Source organism: Nymphaea colorata, chromosome 13 (genome assembly GCF_008831285.2).
Source record: "Nymphaea colorata isolate Beijing-Zhang1983 chromosome 13, ASM883128v2, whole genome shotgun sequence".
Lineage (NCBI taxonomy): Eukaryota > Viridiplantae > Streptophyta > Magnoliopsida > Nymphaeales > Nymphaeaceae > Nymphaea > Nymphaea colorata.
The window spans coordinates 4,597,312-4,609,941 of record NC_045150.1 but is presented as its reverse complement, the minus strand read 5'-3'; the positions used below and the strand labels follow the sequence as shown (position 1 = coordinate 4,609,941).

Genomic DNA, 12,630 nt, shown 5'->3' with positions numbered 1-12,630 from the left:
TTACAATGCTTATCTTAAGAAAAAAGACTCCCATCTCATCTGGCAAGATAATCTCCAAGATAAATCCAACTGAACCAAATCCTCCACTAAGATTTTCGCCAGCTCCTTCCTAACAATCTCTCCATCAAGTTGGTGCGCAGATCTCAATATGCCCCAACTTGTTGGTGAGTATCTTATGTCGTTCAATACTTATGACTTGGTAAAGATATCTACAAGTTTTTCTCCACTTGAAACATGAGGTACGGAGATGATCCTACTCTAAGTGGCAATCTACCTCTATATGTTTTGTCCGCCCATGATATATTGGGTTAGGCCCAAGAAATATGGCTGCCATATTTCAACTCAACTCGACATGTAATGTCTATACCCATATCTTTTAGAAAGCCTTTAACCAGACAATTTTACAAGTGCAGGTAGCCATTGCTCTATACTCGGCCTCAACACTGATTTAGCAACTACACCCTATTTCTTTCTTTTCCATGACACAAGATTACCTCCAACAAATGTGTTGCATGAACATTTCCTATCAATGTAAGATAGTTGTTTCTTCTCATCAATATTCCTCTTCCAGGGCTGCAACATTCTTTGAACTGCTTCAAGTTGCTTTCTCTTTCGACTATGCATAAATTGGCTCACCAAGCTTATGGTGTGAGTTATATGAGGGCGAGTTATGGTAAGGTATATTAATTTACCTACCAACCTTTGATACGATTCTTTGTCAATTTCCTCTCTTTCCTCTCTCTTGAGTTTACAATTTAATTCTGAGGAGGTTTCTACAACACATACTTTCTTTGACAAAAAAAAAAAAATTCTTTATCCAAAAGAGCGACTTCAATACTAAAAAAATATCTCAATTTACCAAAATCTTTTATCTCGAATAGTAGATGCAAATAAGATTTGACATTATTTATGAAGTCACTGTTGCCACCTGCGAGAATGATTTCATCCACATACACAAGGAGAACAATAATTTTAGAGTTCCTTTAATCCTTTTAATCGTAAACATGGTATAGTCAGTTATACTTCTTGTGAATCCTATCCTAATAAGAGCATCACCCAACTAGGAAAACCATGCACGTGAGGACTGTTTCAACCTATACAATGAGTTGTTGAGTTTGCAAACATGCATGTGCTTGTTTTCTATGCCTTGAGGTGCTTCCATATAGATTTCTTCTTGTCAATCTCCATTGAGGAATGCATTTTTGACATCAAGTTGCATAATGTGCTAATTTTTTGTTAGCTGCAATAGATAGTAGTGTCTAAACAGAATTTATTTTACTAACGGCAGTAAAAGTTTCATTATAATCCACTCCTTTCCTTTGTGTGTAGCCTTTTGCAATTAAACTTGCCTTATATCACTCTACCGTGCCATCACTCTTATACTTTATTTTATAGATCCACCGACACCCTATCACTTTGTTGCCAGGAGGAAATGGAACAAATCCTAGGTATTGTTTTTTCTCAAGGCTGATATCTCTTCAGACATGGCACTTCTCCATAAGGGGTCTTTGTTACCCTCATCAAATCTCGAAGGTTCATGGTGAGAGTACATGTTTAGGACAGGGGTCTGATACAGTTTATAAGTCTTAGAATAGGTCATGAAGCTGTCTATAGGATAACCGATTTTTATAATGGCATAGGTTTGGTAATTACTAAGATAGTGAGGAGGCTGAGTGGGACGCATAGATCTTCTCAAGATAGTTTCAGTGGGTGTACTAGGATTGGGCGAGGACTGGTCAGAAGGTATGGGATCGGTAGAAATAGGGTCAGCTGTAAGTGATACACCATTAGGTTCATTTTCAGGGGTTAGGGGCAGGAAATAATCATTTTTCTAGTGACATGATTAAAGCACTTAAACCTCTTTTTATAGTTGGAGTACCTGAGGACTATACATTTCACAACTCTTTCTTCCACCTTGTTTCTGAGAGCAGCTCGCACATGGACGAAGCACTTGCAACCAAAAGTTTTTAAATGATTCAGAGAGACAGGTTTATTGTACAAAATTTCCAATGGTACAAGATCTTCTATACTTGAATTAGGAATCCTGTTGGAAATGTAACATGCAATGGCCATCACATCAGACCAGAACTTCAATGGCACATCCATGTGGAAGAGGAGAGACCGAGCAATATTGAGACACTGCCTATTCTTACTCTGTCCAATGCCATGCACACGTATTTTGTGGTTGAATAGCATGCTTTTTCATAATAGTTTGCATAAGATCATTCACATGTTCACCACCATTATCATATCTAAGAGAGTTGATTTTCACATTAAACTAGATATAAACAAGAGTTACAAATTCTTCAAACGCCCTAGCAACTTCGTTCTTATTTTTGACTTATCATCAATAAATGTCACATAGTATTTGTAACCAAAACATGATCCTAGTCTCTGACTTAGGAAAGGGTAATCTGGTAGACTTAGAAAATTCAAATGCATCACTTGCTAAATTATCTATAATTAACTCAGGCATTATATTTATTTAAGACTATTGGAAACATGTCCAAGGCGAGCACGCCAATGCTAGTAAGATTTACTCTCCTTCTCTTTAGGTGAGCAAGTTTGCACCAACCTGATTGAGTACATACCTGCGCTCCACACCTCTACCAATCTCCTTTTTTGTTCCCACTTCCTGAAATATCACATTCTTATGGGAAAAAATAGCAAAACAGTTATATTTCTTGGTAAGCTTACTGGTAGACATCAAGTTGGAGGAAAAAATCAGGAATAGGAATATAAAGAACTTCAGAATTTTGATATCCAGGGAAAACAATTTTGTTCCCTGTTCCTTCAACGAATATGGGTGTTCCATTGGCAGTATGTACACTTCTACCATGAACTTCCTAAAAATCACCTATCTGATTTTCGACGCTGGTCATATGATCAGTGAGCCCAGAGTCAATCACCCATCTTAGCTTAGCATTGGTAAGGAAGACAAAATCGTTACTTCAGTTTTAGCAGACGTCAAAATATTTGATTTGGCAAACTTCTAGAAGAAATTCTCTAGATCTTCCTTGGCCACACAATTGGTCTTTTCAGAATTCCTCTCTGACTATCTATCATGACTGGGTCGTCTAATGATATCCCAACATGTTGGAAGTGGTTTGGTCATTAAAATTTGTTTCCTTAACCTTTCATAATAATCTCCCAAACCAGCCAATACCTTAAAATTTTTATCTTGTTCAAGTCTCCTTCTGTCAAACTTAGATGTCGCTTATCTATGTTGAACATATTCATCCCAGAGATCCTTAAGCAAGCTCAGGTACACAGGGATAGATTTATCTTCCAGGTTGCATTTAAATATTTCTTGCTGGAGTTGAAACACTAGAGCCGTAACATTCTTCTCATCATAGAGTTCCTTAAGGGATTCCCAAATCTGTTGAGCAGATTCTTGGTACATAAAGGAGTGCACAATATGAGGTTCCATGGAATTCATTAGCCATCCCATGACATGATCATTTTGTGAAACCCAATCATCCTACCTGGAATCGGTGGAGGAGGGCTGCCTGATCTTTTCGGTGATATACCCCAATCTTCCTTTGCCACACTAAGGAAGAGTCTAGCAGCTTTAGCCCAACTCAAATAATTTGATTCATTCAACAATTGGGTAGTGACAATTTAGGGTGTTGGAATTGTTCTCTTGTTGATTGTCACCACCACTGCGCCGAAAGGTGTTGGTGGTTTCTTGCTAAAATTCACCATTGTTGGAAGAACTAGCCATGTTATCCAAAAAGAAAGCAGCAAGGAACAACTACACAAGATATAATGTCACAAACACCAACTTGGCTCTGATACCATGTCAACAAATATGATATTGAAAAACAAGGCAATCAAGCATTTAAGAGGTTGTTAACTAATGTGAGACAATGAAAAATAGCGCACTCAAGCATTTATATGATTCGGCAATTTGCCTACGTCCAGGGTAGAAGGAGCATGTTGCTGTCTTGGTGATCTTCTCATTAATTGCTAAAGAATACAATGGAACCATATTACAAAGGCATTGCCTCTTTGGAGATCACTCGCCAATGGAAAATAAGACAATGATGGAAAGAAAAATAACAATGATTATCTTAACAAAAAAAAAAAGACTCCCATCTCATATGGCAAAATGATCTCCAAGATAAGCCCAACAGAACCAAATCCTCCACCAAGATTTACGCCAGCTCCTTCCTAACATTCCATAGCTAGAGTAGACACATCTAAAGCGCTTGGTGCTTGAAATGACCAAAATTCTCCTAAAACAAAAGCTAAAACCACACCACTATAAGGACCAAACTGAAAGGTGAGAAAAAAAAATATACCTTTTTACAACAACAACAATGGTTTGGTTTATGAGGGGTGAAACACAAAATATCGAAAATATTTTGGATAAGTGAAAATAAAAAACAAAAAAAAAATCTCTTTGAACAATATCCAAAATATCCCAAATTTCTGCTTTTCTTTTGTGCATATCAGTTGGGTGCATCTTCATGGTGCACACAACTCACTCTCTCAAGCCTTGAAGCTGGCTATATGCACGCAATGACTTTTCATGTGCAAAGTATAAAATGACTAGAATGCCCCTGGCCTAATGAAGGTAATGCATCCCTATAAGGACAAAAGATAGAAATCTAAAAAAATGAAATTTCCAAAATGTCTATTTCTCTTTCATAAACGGCTGAAATTTTCCCAAAATTCCTTTGCTGCATTTTTGTGCATGCACTAGGTTGGTGCACAACACGCATTCTACCAAGCACAACTCCCATTCAGTAGGTTCGATGGCCAAAGGAGTGAGTCCAACGAGTATTTGGTTGCCCTTATCTAAGGGGGACAAGCTGCTTGGTTCGTGTATACTCAACTCGAACAGGACACCTGAACATCTCACAATTTGAAGTTTAATTTTCCAACGTTTAGATTTTCAGCTTCTTATTCTCCCAATGCCTAGTCGAAGATTAGAATTTTTTCAGGAAGGCACCTAATTTTTAATTATTTTATAGTTACATGAATAACTTTTGAACATCAGTTGCATTTCACCCATAAACATTTTCATAAATTTTTCTTAAAATTATCTTCTTTCACTGTTTCACATCTAGAAGATCTTTGTTTGAGTTTTAAAAACAAAAATCTGTATATTTGCTGATGCAGCGTAATAAAAATCCAAACAAACAATCATGCTTGAGTTTGATCTATTTTTCATCACAAGAAAAGAAATGGTTGGGAATGACAGATGTTCTCACATGATATATTACAGGTGATCGTTTTATACGTTATTGGAGCACTGCACAGCGTTTTATCTTCAATGCATGTGGAAGAAATGCGTCGGTACATGTACAACCATCAGGCAAGGACATACATCCTTCTCATTGTCTCTTTTTCTTTATAATCTGTTTCTTTATTGTTGATAGCACTTGTTTATATTGTTTAAGATTTAATTTTCAAGAATTTTGAAAGAGTTTTGATGTGGATTTTAGAATGAAGATGGAGGTTGGGGCCTTCATATTGAAGGACACAGCACCATGTTTTGTACAGCACTAAACTATGTCGCATTACGATTATTTGGTGAAAAGCTTGAAGGAAAGGAATCAGGTCGATTGGAGAAAGCACGAAAGTGGATCCTCGATAGGGGTGGTGTCACTGCAATACCATCATGGGGGAAGATGTGGCTTACGGTATGGGGCTAGACCTTTGGTTCCTTCTTTCTGTTGACTTCTGCGTTAAGTTATTTCATATTGACAACAAGAAAGTTTACATTGCTGCTTTCAAAAGTATTTTCCATCAGGAATGTATTTATGTCATTCAAGGACAAATGACCTTATTCGTTACCTACATATTTAACTAGAGATGTACAGTAGATCATGCATTTTTTATGTCATAATGCAATAGAGAATATAAAATGTGACTCATGCAATAACCTCATTATAGTGCATGGATGCATGCGTAGCCACTTGGGCACATGTAAGGTCATTTGATAACTGTTCCTCTAAATAAAATAGACATGATGTCTTGTCTGCCACGCCTTTGTCCTATCCATCATGTCATTGGTGTTTTTTTGTTATTTTTTGATGGTTTTAGGAACAAAACACTATGTTCCTTCTATTAGGTACTTGTTTTTCTGGTTCCACAAGACATTGTTCGGTGGTAAACCATGAAAAGTGTTGGAATGATTGGCCTTTCATACCCGCTGTTCCTTGTCCTATGTGTCCAATAGACATGATGCCTTATCTACCACACCCCTATCCTATTCATCCTGCCATTGGTATTTTTTGTCAATTTTTCGATGGTTTTAAGAACAAAACACCATGTTCTTTTTATTAGGTACTTGTTTTTTCATTCCACGAGACACTATTTTAGACACTACTTTGTGGTAAACCATGAAAAGTGTTGGAATGACTCGGTCTTTTATGCACGCTGTTCCTTGTCCTATGTGTCCCGACTATTACCTGTTGGACATTTGTACCAACTTCACCTTAACCGAACATGTCCATGCTGGTTCCCAATTGTTAATAGAAAGAGGTCTAAAAATGTTCTCCATCAAGTTTGTGATTAAGTGTGGGGACTAACCTTTTTTTCTTATAAAGCACAAAGTAGAAAATGGTGAGGTTCGTGAAAGAGAAGAGTGGGTTCAAGCTTTGACATATTGATTGCTAACTGTCATAGTCACCAATAACATTCTTCAAGAAGTTTTTTTTTTGCCATTTTTTCTTGAAAATGTGGTTTTTCAAAAAAAAAATATTAAAAAAATTTCAAATATCGGTTTTTTTAATATTCAAGTAGAAGGTGTTGTAAAGATTTCAACTCATTAATAGGCCTCTAATTTAAGAAAGCCAAAGTTACCATGATGAAAATGTGTTTATGTTCATTTGTATAAAACTTTGTATTTGCGTTTTTTCACGATATAAAAAATTTCTGTGCATTTTCTGTTGACACTAAAACTTTAGGTGTTGTGTTTGGGAAGATGTTGCTTTAAGAAATTTTCTTTATATTAGTATATTCTACAAAAGGGTTTTCTTCATCATTCATAGCTGTTCTCTAAAGTTAAAATTGATCTTCACAAAAAAATGTGGCATTTTATATATTTGATACGTACTGTAGGTATTGGGTGTAATTGATTGGTCCGGCAACAATCCCATTCCTCCAGAGATATGGCTTCTTCCTTACTTCATCCCTATGCATCCAGGTAATCGTCAACTGCTCATGGTCACATTATTATCAGATATATATTTTATTTTTTTAGTAATTGATTGCCATGACTATTACACAATGGCCTCCCTACCTAAAGCCTGAATAGATAGAACAAGCTTTTGGGGAGTAGAAAATCTAAAATTAACTCCAAGCATCACATTATGTGTTTCAACAATATATATCACTGCATTCAAAATATAGAAATTTGCTAAAATGACAAGTTGAATAAGGATCCATATATCTTAATTTTGTAAACATGTAAAGGCAAATGAAACAAATCAATTACATATCCTTCTCCTAAAAAATTAGCATATATTTAATGAAAACATTATCCATTTACTTTCCATTTTAGTCTCTATGGCATTGTCATAGGCCTCTCTAACGGGTAATATAGTAGAATATTTTATATCCTTTATTTGTCTGAGTAGCAATCCAACACCACTTCTATTTTAGGAATTGCATATTCCGATGCTAATTGCTAAATGTATGTTATACATTCTAATGGATGCTGAAACAAGCAGTATTACTAACTATGATAATTAGTGACAAAATACTAACTCAAATGCTTCAGAAAGTGATCATGTTGTCATTGAAAAAGCACTACCCACAAAGCACAAGTTTTATTTTCATCACCTTTGAGTACAAGAAAAATCGTTGATGTGAAAAAGAGGGCACTTAACTAATACAACATTGATGTTCGTAGGTCATCATCTCCATGATTGTACACATATACATATAATAGACTCATCCAATTACACAATGTTTTGGTATATAGAAACCACAAGTGTCTCCTATTATACTAAAAAAATTTCTAGAAGACTTTTGACAAAATCTAGAACTTTGCCAAATAGATACTATTTAAAACGCAATGCATGCTTTTTCCTTTAAAGTAAGTATGCAGTTATAATATGTATATGGCTATAGTCTTAATGAAGGCACTCAGAGTGTACATGATATTTGGCCTTGTTGTAGTCGAGTATACAAGTTGACCAACCAATTTTAGATATCTTTCTACTTCTACTTTTCATCAATTTGAAATTCGCAATTCATCTCTAATAGAGTTTCAATGGTTTTAGTTCCAAGAGTCCCTCTTCAAATTTCTCATTCAAGAGTTGATTGACTTTCTTCATGAAGTCCATATCATCACCTGCCATGACAATAGTTTCCACATATACTAGCAACACAATAGTTCTATACCATTTCTTTGTTTATTTGTAGTTAGCCATACTTCTCTTAAAATGAATCTTCATGAGAGCATAATCAACTTAGAGAACTATGCATGCACAAATTTTTTAAACTAGACAAAGATTTTTCAAGTTTAGAAACATAACCATGTTCATCTTTTATATTGGTGGTACTCCATACAAATTTCTTGTAGATCTTCATGAAGAGAGGTGTTTTTAACATCAAGCTCCATAAGGTTCCAATATTTGTTAGAGGCAATTGAGAGGAATGTCATGACTGAGTTGATCGTGCTTTCATGTGCAAAAGTTTCATTGTAATGATGTCCTTTGTGAATTCTTGCAAGGAAGAGGGTTTTATACTATTCCATACTACCATTATTATTGTATTTTATTCTATAAGTCCATCATCATCCTACCACCCTTTTTCCTTTAGATATGGTACCATTTTCAACTATATTTGATTCTTTGGAGGGCTTATAGTCCCTATGTCGTGCAGCTTTCCATTGGGGTCCTTGTTGGCAACCTCAAATTTGATCAGTTCTTGATGCAGGTAGATATTAAGAATATGAGTACGATATGTCTTTGGACAGTATAGAAAAATTCATGTAGCTTTCTATAGGATGAGTGGTCTTAGATGTAAAAGTTGGTAATCACTCAATTGGGCGACCAGTGGAAATACATTGGTTTCTTACTCGTGCAAAGGAACTCGAATCACCCCTTTTTGTGACAAAGACTGTAACCTTTATGGTTGGGATGGCATCAAAAACAAACCTGGTGGTCAAGTAGATCCAGTGGACCTTTTTAAGGGTAAACCAGGTATAAGATTTGATTTTGATATAGGTGAGTGGCTAACAGGTTTAGAAATAGGTTCAGTTTGGCTGGGTACATGTTGGTGGAACTTGGCTTGTGGTTCATTTCCAAGAGTAGGTGTTGGCATGGTTTGAATATGTAAAACAAGATCACTATGAGTAGGCTTGGTAGAGGTTGCCTATCCCTATCTTAGGTTGTAGAAATATGGTTGTTCTTCAAAAAAATTTACATGATATAAAATAACCAATTTTTGATGGGATTAGTGTAACATTTATACCCTTTATTAGAACTGATGTGAGGAATATACACTTAGTTACTCTCTCTTCTAACTTACTTCTATAGGTAATTTGAACAAGCACATGACACTTATTGAAGACTTAAAGATTTAACATAGAAACAGGTTGTCTATGTAATAATTCCAATAGTACCTTGTCATTTATGTTAGAACTGGGATCCAATTTGCAAAGTAGCTTGTTGTACAATAGCTGAGACATTCATAAGAAGTAGAAGCAAACAAGCTATATTAACTAATCATCTATTACCCCACTCAACCATTCCATTTTATTGCAGTGTTCATACAAAAGTATCTTGGAGATGGATCCTTGATTCGTCATAGCAAGACATCATTTGCATACTCAACACCATTATAAGTGAACTAGTTCAAACAATGATGTAGACATTTTCTTCAATTTTCAAATCGCGTTGTGGTAGAGTTTTTGGTTCACAAGCATGACATGCATGATTATTCGGGTGAAGTTTTGGTATCAAATTTTATTCAACACCTTGGAGATGTAACCAAGATGTGAGTGCCAATGTTAGTAAGACTTATTCCCATCATAAGCAGCAAAAAATATAATTTAAGCAGACAGTTGTCAATAAATACAAGACCCTTTCAAACCTTTACCACTCTCCCTCTTTGTTCCATTTTTTGAAATATCACATTATTGAGGGAGAAAATAACAAGGCAATTTATATGGCATCGCAAGATTTATATTTTATGGTAAGGTTGCTCAAATATACTATGTTAGAAGATATATTGGAAATATATAAAACTTATAAACTTCAATTTTCTTGGAAAAAAATTGTGCTGCCAATTTCTTCAATAGATATAGGAGTCTTTAGTAAAACAATAATTTTTAGTAATGATTTAGAGTGCTGGTCACACAATCAGTCGCTCTACAATCAATGACACATTTTTCCTTATTAACATTTGCAAGAAATGTGAAACCATGACCTTTAGATTTATTGACATATGAGATCTGACAATATTGGCCTTGAAGAATTTTTGGAAGAAATTTTTGACTTCGACCTTGGAAATTCCTCTTGGGCGAAAAATTTCGTTTTCACATTTCAACCTTCGATATCTACACCTTGGTCATGTGTGATTTCTTCTTTCTTTTTGTTGTTCTCTAGAACAATGTTTTTGATACTCTTGAGATAGGAGAGCAATCATCTATACCCAAGCTTTGAGATGCTTGAGTCGTTAGCCACTGATGCAGGAAGATATCCGAGAATAAGAGAAAATCACATATATCACAGGTTGAAACAAAGCTCTAATATCATGTTAATGAACATAAAGTAACCAAATGAAGGATTCAAAAGGTAACATGGTTCATCATTAATGAGCTCACATCAACAAGTGAATGGAGCTAGAAGCTCTGCCTTTTTTTATTTTTTTAGCATGTTTTTTTTATGGAATCACAACATATTGTCTAGATGATTGCATAGTAGATAAATATGATGATACAGTAACAAATGAAACATGATGTTTCAACAAACAGAAAGAGAAAGAAAAAAGATAGGAACGTGATCACAATGAAAATAGTCACCATTTAAGAAGTTCTAAGAGGATCAACGTGAAAGGACAAACCGTCCGACAATGCAATGTAATGTTTAATAAAACATAAATTATATAGGTCAGTTTGTTAACCATAACAAGATGAAAAAAAAAAAAAAAAAAGAAACCCACAAACTCAATTCCCCATTAAAGTTCCCCATGATTTAGACATGTATATATATACATTTAAACTCATATCAAATGTATCATATTTATAACCCAGAAACACAAGACAACCATGAAAGCAAAAGGCCATACTATGATATGATATATATATGGTTTATATATTATGTATTTAAATATGTCTATGCATGTATTTATCATATTAGGAGGAGTAGAAGTGTTTGTTACTACAAATTACATCAAGAAAACCAAGGAAAAGACAAAAAAGGACATGAGTGAATCCTAATCTAATACAATAAATAATCAAAACATGGTTCTAGATTTATGACGGAGTTGTGCACAAAGATCCCACACCAGACTTGTAACCACCATGCATAGGCAAACTTCAGATATATTATATATTGAACATTGTGGAAACCTTGAAGGGTTTATATACTTCTGCCTTATATTACCAAGTTTTATTTCTACGTTTATATATAAAGAAGGTAACTATTGGTAGTGACAACAAGAAAAATCATTTTGAAGGAAATTTGGTTGTGTACAAAAATGTAAGAGGGTGATAATGCATATTTCTAACTTTTAGTGGGCAGGAGGTGCCAAGGGGAGCTCTTCAAATAGCTTAAGTCTTATTAGTCTCATTTTTTATAACCCAAAGACAGCTATGACACCCTTTGGCTTTATCTCTCGGTATCAGATGAGTTGCAATAGGGGCAATCAACACTCTCTCTAAGGAACTCAATATTATAACTTGTATCTTAGGTAGAAGGGATGCCCCTCACAAAGGGAGACATAGTGTCTAGGCAAGAGACAAGTTATCAAACCCAAGTCTTCATAGTTGTAAAACCATAAATGGAGGCTGATAAATGCCCAATATTGGAAGATCAAGTAAGTTGGTGACCTGATGATGGGGAAGCTATTGACTAAAGCCCCAAAGAATGGTTTCCATAACTATAAACAGTTCAAAAGTAGCAATTCTTTTATCAAGCAAGTTTCAAATTGCATGAAAGGCACAAGCATAAGGGTACCATATAGAACATTTGGGTTGCTTGGGATTGATTATTGAAATTGGTAGCAAGTCAAGTTTTACAATCACGTGAAGCTATATAATGAAAAATAAGTGTATTTTTAGAGCGCAAACTGTAATACTTTGTGAATGAAAAAATTAATTGAAAATAATCATTGTATTGAAGATTCTCAAAACTATTACAAATGAGTTCATATATTCGTGTCTCATACCCGACCATATATTTTGGTTACAACTTCCTTAGAGGATGAAATAAAGTCAATGATGGTGGTGGATTGGATCTGCCAAGTTTCACACACAACTTTGGTTGGGCTAATTATGATTCATTACGACTCATATCATAGCTCTAGTTTAAAACAAAAACCTACTGACATAACAATAAAAAAACATTTTTATTGAGGTGGTGAATCATAATGCCCAACATATGGGAAACAATTGAGAATAGTTTCATATTCAAAAATTGAATTTTTTTTAAAGAGTTTGTGTAC

At 34.9% G+C, this 12,630-nt stretch overlaps 1 protein-coding gene across 1 annotated transcript in view; it reads left to right on the top strand.

The window, feature by feature from the left end:
- The window catches only part of LOC116266870 (cycloartenol Synthase-like), a 62,381-nt gene that overhangs the window by 4,111 nt on the left and 45,640 nt on the right, over positions 1-12,630 (top strand). The window contains exons 3-5 of the mRNA XM_031648313.1: positions 5,234-5,323; positions 5,454-5,651; positions 7,075-7,159. Of these exons, the coding sequence (XP_031504173.1) occupies positions 5,234-5,323; positions 5,454-5,651; positions 7,075-7,159 (373 nt within the window). The remainder of the gene's footprint in view (positions 1-5,233; positions 5,324-5,453; positions 5,652-7,074; positions 7,160-12,630) is intronic.